The sequence below is a fragment of the Glycine max genome, chromosome 6, assembly GCF_000004515.6.
Source record: "Glycine max cultivar Williams 82 chromosome 6, Glycine_max_v4.0, whole genome shotgun sequence".
NCBI lineage: Eukaryota > Viridiplantae > Streptophyta > Magnoliopsida > Fabales > Fabaceae > Glycine > Glycine max.
The window spans coordinates 22,530,849-22,539,085 of NC_038242.2; the positions used below are offsets into that span (position 1 = coordinate 22,530,849).

Here is an 8,237-nt window from a genome sequence, read left to right on the forward strand (position 1 = left end):
CTGAAAAAAATTGTGTACCATACACATTATCATACTAAACCACCTTAACCTACGCCTCCAAACCATAATTAAAAACAAACTCTAGTATTACTTTAAGTTGTGTTTAAAACATGTAATCCACAAAAAAAAAATTGTGTTTAGATTTTTATTTTGTTAATCATGATATTAGCACAAAATAACCCCAATTGATAGCAATGATTAATATTCTTCGAAAATTACGAGTGTACACAAAATAAATATTCTCCCTTCTAATACAATTTATTTCATACTCCAGAGTCAACTATGATTGAAACCTTAAATCATTTGATTAAGTAACATAAAGTACTACTACTTATACCAAACATTATTCATCAATTTATCAAGGTAAAAAAAAAAATACAGGATAATATGACCCTTTTAAAAGCCTAACATATAACTCTCTTATCAATAGATATAACAAATTTGTCCAGTCTCCAAACCAAAACTCCACGTGTTATACTCTTGCATTTACACTTTTTATCTTTCTTTTGTATGCATTTTAAAATACTGGCTCTATTTTGCTTTTCTTTTGCCGTACAAAGTATGCGCTTCTGGTCTAGTTAATATATAAAATGATTTTTATAATATTTTCTTTAAAAATTTTATCGAATATATACATATATTCTGAGAAGAAAGAAAAAAAAACATATATAAACTCCTGTCATTTTACCATCGTTAGTGTCATTAAAAGTACAAACATGAAAATAGTATGAATATTACTTAATCCAAAATACAACCACAGACATCAAATTAGGAGACAATAGTTTGAAGAGCTAAATTAAAGAAATTTAGGAAGTAGACTCTGCTTAAGCCAAAAAGATATCCACACGATCTACCGCTGCATCAACAAAAAGTCATCGTATCATTAATAATATATTCAAGAGTTTTCAAATCTAGAAACATAATTAACTATCAGAAAAAAGAAAAAAGAAAAAAGAATATAGGGGCATATATTCAAGAAAGAAAATATAGGGATGAAAACTAGATGAAATTACTGACTTGTTTAGAATTTTCATCCACCGAAATAAAATTAGAATATACAATATATTATATTAAATTAAATAAGTATATATATATATATAGTCATGTGTTGGATTAGATAAGACAAAGAAATTTATTAATATGACTGGTATAGAGTTTTCAAATCTAAAAACATAATTAACCACCAGAGAAAAGAAAAAGAATATAAGGGTATATATTCAAGAAACAAAAATAGGAACCAAAACTAGATGGAATTACTGACTGGTTTAGAGGCTCATTAAGGATCGCTTGTCAACTAGGACAAACTTAAGGACCAGACAAGTGGAGCTAAATGACTCTCGGTGCCCACTGTGCAACAGTCCGGACGAAGATGCAACACACCTATTTTTCTACTACACTAAGACCCTACCCCTATGGTGGGAATCTCAGTCATGGATAAATTCATCGGGTGTATTTCCACACACTTCCAAAGATCATTTTCTGCAACATGATAACCGGTCTGCTGTTGGAGTTAGAGCTAGAAGATGGAAGTGCTGGTTGATAACACTAACATGGACAATTTGGAAGCATCGAAACAGGATAGTCTTTGATAATCAATCTTTTGATGGAAGTAAAGTCATGGATGACGCACTATTTCTACTATGGTCTTGGCTCAAGGTTATGGAGAAGGGTTTCACTATGCACTTTAGTTATTGATCTTCCCACCTCAAAGCAGCCTTCTAAAAGTAGGGAGTGGTCATGATTGTAACAGTTTAAACTAGATTTGCAGGGCATGTATATTTCCTCTATGGGTTCAGCCAGATCCTTAGTGTTTTGAATCTGCTGTATACCTATCCTTTATTGTACTTTAGTACCTCTGGTGCTCATCTATAATATATTATTACTTTTGCTGAGCAAAAAAAATGCATAAAAAACAATCAAAGACACCAGAGTGATAAATTGAGGCAAACTGATGAAGGAAATAGAAAACAAGGCATATCTAACCACAAACAAGAAACAACAGTTAGAAAGAAATAGAGGAATGCCACCCATAAGCAGAATAGAGGTGAAAGCAGCAGAATCCAATACATAAAAAAAGAATAAAATATAGTTTGAAATAAAGTCAGAAGAAAACAAGTTGCAGCAGGCGAACTGATGGCCTAACATCAACTCCCCAAAGGACTCCAGTTCCAGTGACACCCTAAATTGTGCCTGTGGCCACTTGCAACCTTAAATAAGGCTGAAAACTCAATAACAGAGTGCATGAAAACTAAGGTGCACCCAGAAAAACAGCAAGTTAGCCATAGCCAGCTCATCATCTCAGACAGGCTGACCTAAAGTGACTTGCAAACTCCAGCAACCACATCGGGATTATAGTCTAAAAAAAAAACATAGATCAGAAAACACAATATTGAAGAGTTCAACAAAGCAAATAAGACAGACCCTTATCAAGAACGAATCATATAGATCTAACACCATGTTGGAACTATAGGTTAAGAGTTAGAAGACAGGCTGAAAAAAGAGCTAATAGTTGCAACCAACCAAAAAACTGCATTAAATTCTATCTGACTTTAACGCAGTTGTATAGTATTTGACTTTAACCAGTTCGGGTTGGTTTTAGTCAAATTCAGGACCCAACCAAATTAAATTTGATCCGTTTGATTTTCACAATTGTTTTTGAAATTCAACCCAATTAATTCATGAACGGTTTGGTTCGGACTAACGGGTTATCCATTTAAATTTGATTTTTTTCTTTCTTAAAACTATTATTTTATATTGATTCATCCAAATATTCAATACAATTAATACAATATTATCAAATGTTTAAAAGTAGTGAAATTGATTCATTTAATATCGTCAACATAATATTCTAAATAGACTAATACAAATTAAAATAATATTCAACGAGATTTACTATAATAGTTTAAATCACAACTATTTCTTACAAATTAATTTCTTACAAAACTTTGCTGCAACCAAATTTGCTACAACTAGATTTATTGCAACCAAATTTACTGAAACAAATGAACAAAATATGATCTATTAATATTATAAACATGATAGAAAAAATAAATATGAAAAAAAGGTGAAACAAATGAGAATATACCTGAAAGTAAAACCTTAAGAAGTTCTAACACTAATAGTCCCAACACTTGGAGTCCCAATATTAACAGTATCTAAAGCCAACCCAAACAACTCTAAAAATTTTGATCGGTTTTGATTAGTTCGGTTCGATTTTGGTTGGATATATAGATCTAAACCTGTGACCCAACCCATACATCAACGATTTTGTTCGGTTTAATTCGATTTTGACCCAAATACGTAAATGACTCAACCCAAACTTTTCCGATCGGTTTGGATCAATTCGGATTCGCGGGTGACTCATACCGTGAACACCCTATTTCTAAAACTGCAATAGTTACATACTGTTTTATAATTTATATTCTCTCCTGTTAAATTTCAAGCTTAAACTAAATTATTATACTTTAAAATTGTTATTATACCAAAACACATGAATTGAATGCATGCAAAAAAAAAAAGTACATTAAATAGTAAAGGAAAACAACAAAGACATCATAATAGCTTTTGGGTACACAGTGCCTAAGATATGTAGGGGCATACCTATAATTTATGCATGAGCAGTTTTCAGTGTACTTGGTGTGTACTGTGTAGTATGAACCAAAATTATCAACCTTCAATCAATATACTCATATTAAATCTTTCATCGGGAATGGGAACTATACATAATTAGCAATGGTTGTGACAAAAAACTAGTATCTACAGGCCCAGAACTAAAATTTGGGACTTTTATGGTTTAAGGCCCTTATATATTTAGGTTTCTAACACGGAGAAATCCCAAATCTGATATCGAAAGTGCATGTCACAACCATAATAAAGTGTTCTGCCAAAAACATAACACAACATGCAAAATCGAATTATCTCAGTCCCCAACTAACTCTCTAATTATCACTGAATAAACAATCAGCAAACCTACAAATCTTTACATTCAGCTATTTCAATGCCTTGCAGTTTTCTATCTCAAACACTTCGATTCCTGTATAAGCTAGGTTCAAATACCCTATCTCAGAACATCTCTTTAAGACCTCAGCTCTCCACCCTCACAAGCTGTAAAATGAGGAAGACTTAAAATAGAGGAAAACTGATAAATTAAAATTTCATCATAATAATTTGGATCCAATCTGCTATCCATATAAGATCAATCTATTATCTCCAACATCATCAAAACGCTTTCTGTTTAGACCAAAAGTTGTAATCATAAGAGATTTTAAGCTTGAGAATCATTAGAGACATGATTGTCAAACTTAGTCAACATTCAAATTATTGGCCAAATTTTGCCCTCAACACATTTTTAACAAATCAATCAACCATATATCTGTCGCACGAGTTACCAACCAAAAGCAATCAAATACTGTAAAACCAATAGACAAATTTTACCCTCCGCTGTTCAGATTGCTTAACAGAGTCTACAATCTCAAGCAACAACAACAAATAAAGCAAGGAAATACCCCTCTGCAATATTCCACATTGTGATTCATTTGCACCCATATTACGTCATATTTCTCCACTTGTCCTTCAAATCAACCTGAGAAAAACAATTTGATCATTATCAATAAGTTCAAAAAGAAAATATATATCAACAACTTTTAGCATGCTTACTTCAGTTCTCTCTTCAAATATATCTTTGTGAGAATCTAGGATTAACTTCCAATTTCCCCTGCCAAACCTGTACATATAAAACATACTTTAGCAAGAATAGGCAATCGTATTGAAACTGTACTTAATTCTATTTATACTCTCAAATGAAGTAGAAAGGTATCATAGTTGCAGCAAACAACTCAAAACACTTGTAGTGGTAAAACAGTAGAACAAGCAAATACTTGTATAATCAAAATCCACAATAAAAATTATTGTTTGAAAAATTTATAGCAATAACATACTTGTCTACAGCAGTCCTTAGAGTCTCCTCTTCCAACTGACTCCATTTTTTCACTTTTCTCCTCTTTGTAATGTTTGCAGGTTTGTACTTATTCAATGGAGAAACTTTTCTCCCCTTGGGACTAGGCAAATTAAATCTAGTTGCATGATCTGATGTTCCATCCTCCAAGCCATCTATTGAATCATCCCACTGCAAACAAGAACCAATAACTGATATTAATTTAGAGACACATCCAAATAAAGAATGATTATCACAAAATTATAACAGGAGAAAGAGAAATTAAAAAGAGATGTTCAAGTGTTTGACCCATTAAATTAACATCTAGTCACTACTAAAGAGTCAAAAGGAATCGGCAAACCAAAATAAGAAATTATAATTACAAAGCATAATTACCTCATAAATACGAGCAGAACTATTTCTTTCCATTAAACTTGGCTTATGGTCATGATTATGAGGGATAGAAGTTTGATCCTTTTCCATCAGATCAGCCTCATTGTTACTAATAACAAGTGGGCAAGGTACATCTGCATCTCTACTTTCAATATGTGCCTCCTCATTCACTTCCAACGAATTAAGTAGAGAATCCTTAGCCAACTTTTGCAACTCCACGGAACCACATTCCCTAACCTTTTGGACCTCAACAGTTGTTGAGGGAAGCACTTCCTCGGCAGAAGTTTGATCCTTTTCCATCAGATCAGCCTCATTGTCATTAATAGCATGTGGGCAAGGTACATCTACATCTCTACTTTGTTCTTCCATCGATGCCTCCTCATTCACTTCCAACAAATCAAGTAGAGAATCCTCAGCCAACTTTTGCAACTCCACAGAACCGCACTCCCCAACCTTTTGGATCTCAACATCTGTTGAGGGATGCACTTCCTCAGCAGGAGCAGCAGTGCACTTCTCAATTTCTGTTGGACACTAAAAATATCAAGAGCATACTCAGTATAACATTTGTTTTATTCAAAGCATAAACTTCCTAGAGTTGCCTAAACTCATAATCAATTCTAGACTAGAATCAATTCAAACATGTGAAAAATGTACCTAAAATTATTTCAAGATGAAACCACCAAAACACATAACTTTTAAAACAATTGTTACAGTCAAGGAACTTATATCACACATGGTTGTTTATTTATGATTAGATGTCTCATATACTCTTATTCCCCTAGGTGAAATGATTTTTGTGCCATAATATAGTGATGTTGGTCCATGTTCTCGTGATGACTTTGAGTTTCATTTTGTTTCTCACGTTTTTACTCTTACTAGTGTAATAGCGAATGTCATGCTCGGTCTTAGGTTTACAATTTACAAATTCTTATATTACTATATATTTTAACTACAAACATCATTTGTCAGCACTTAAGTATTAAACAATAAAATAAAATCCATTATGATCACAACACTTTGGCATCATCACAAATTAACAAAATTGACCTCTCTCCGGCTGTTGAGAATCCTCAGAGTGATTCGCGGCTAGGGCATTGTTGTTTATATGCGCCAACGCCGCTCGCTCAAGAAATGAAGGCCCCAAATCGGTCCAAGCTTCCTTCAAATAATCCCGGAGCTTGAAGACGGCATCCCTTCTTGTATCAATGGAGGCCAACCTCTCCCTCACCGACGAATCCAGAAGGGAAGCTTCAATGTCGGTTCTCCACCGCTCCAGCTCTGGCGAGAGCAGGAGGCTCCCCTCCCCGGAACCGCTCATGAGCCGAACCCTACCGCGCCATATCCTGTTCACCGCGCCGAGATAAGCAGGGTTGTTGTGTAGCTCCAGCAGCAGGTGCTTGAGAGTGCACTCCACCGCGACGGCACAGTAGGCGGCGCTCATGGCGGATGAGGTGGTGACCAGAGCTCCGTCGTCGTCATCGCCGAGGCGGTGGAGTTCCTCGACTTGCTCGAGGGTTTCGAGAACGGACTCAGGGACAGAGACAGCGAACAAGTGATCTTGAAGGGCTCGGAGAAGAAGCGTCTTCTTGAGCCTGGAATAAAAGTCTGAAAGGGGGACTATTAGAATGACTTTCTTAATTAGGTTACTGGGAACGACTGGGTTCTGAGCCCGGAGAAGAAACTCCAACGCCCAACCCTTAACGTCACCACCACCCTCCATTTCCGGGATAACGACCAAATTGGGGTTTAGGGTTTTGAATTATTATCGAAAACAACTTCTGAATTAAAAGCTCTAATTATTTTTTACTTGAAATATTAAAATATTTTAAGATTTCAGTTTTTTTTTTAATTTATGATTTCTGAATAGCAGTTTTTTTAAGACTTTAAGGTTGTTTACCTTTTTTTAATTTTTTTTTATAGAAGTCAGTAAATTCATTTACCATTTTTATTTTATTTTTTATATTTTAAAAAAAATTATAAATAATTTTTAATTTAATTATTTAATAAATAAATGTTTTTCTACTTTTTAGTTTTATTTAATCTTATATTTTTTTATATAGTTTTATATAATATTTTCTATATTTTTTAATATTGTTTTATTCAATATTCTTCCTAAATTTTTTAAATGGTTTTATTTAAAATTTCATTAATTTTTGGTATGTTATTTTATATAATATATTTTCTATATTTAGTTTTTTTCATTATTATCTATATTTTTTATATTATTTTACTTAATATAGTTTCTATATTTAATATTTTTATATTTTTTACGAAAATTAAAGATTATTATTTGTTTTTAAATTAAAAAAATAATAATACAAAAACACTACAAATTTAAGAAGACTTAAATTTAAATAAAAATATTAACACTCAGATACCATTACACAACATAACAAGTTCTTTTAAACATATCTCTCATCTTATTACACTCAAAAATATAAAAATTATATTAAATACAAAATATAATACCAAAAATTTAGAAAATTTTAAATAAAACCATTTAAAAAAATTAGAAAATATATTAAATAAAAATATTAAATAAAATCATATAAAAAATATATACAAAATATTAAATAAAACTAAAAAAATAAAAAAATTATCAAATAATTAAATTAAAAAAATATTTATAATATTTTAAACAACAATATGCAAAAAAAAAAAAAAGAGAGTCAAAAATGAATTTACCACTTCTATAATAAAATTAGAAAATAAAGATAAATGACTTTAAAATCATAAAAAAAAGTCTTACAACTTAATCGTAAATTTTTTTTAAAAAAAAAGATTAACTTAAAGTCATAACATATTAAAAGAAAATTATAACATTAGTTAGGATTTTCAACTTAAAAATATTACTAGTTATCCTATTTTTAATAATAATTCAAAATCAACATCCAAATGATAATTAACAAAA

At 31.8% G+C, this 8,237-nt stretch overlaps 1 protein-coding gene across 4 annotated transcripts; it reads right to left on the minus strand.

Annotated features, from left to right (window-relative positions):
• Positions 1–665: 665 nt before the first annotated feature.
• LOC100777809 (uncharacterized) lies at positions 666–7,095 on the minus strand. Of its 4 annotated transcripts, none has more exons than XR_005891900.1 (7): positions 6,374–7,095; positions 5,330–5,847; positions 4,938–5,125; positions 4,657–4,723; positions 4,506–4,582; positions 2,313–2,356; positions 666–856 (listed from the first exon to the last, which is right to left on the minus strand). XR_005891900.1 is itself a non-coding variant. In XM_014776652.3 (6 exons), the coding sequence occupies exons 1-5, from the start codon at positions 7,044–7,046 to the stop codon at positions 4,547–4,549; spliced, it is 1,482 nt and encodes a 493-aa protein (XP_014632138.1). In that variant the 5' UTR covers positions 7,047–7,095; the 3' UTR covers positions 666–856; positions 4,506–4,546. The 4 variants fall into 4 exon arrangements, 1 of the variants encoding a protein (XP_014632138.1); XR_005891901.1 differs by lacking the exon at positions 2,313–2,356 and adding an exon at positions 3,601–3,671; XR_414809.4 differs by lacking the exon at positions 2,313–2,356 and having other exon boundaries at positions 4,435–4,582.
• Between the last annotated feature and the right edge of the window lie 1,142 nt (positions 7,096–8,237).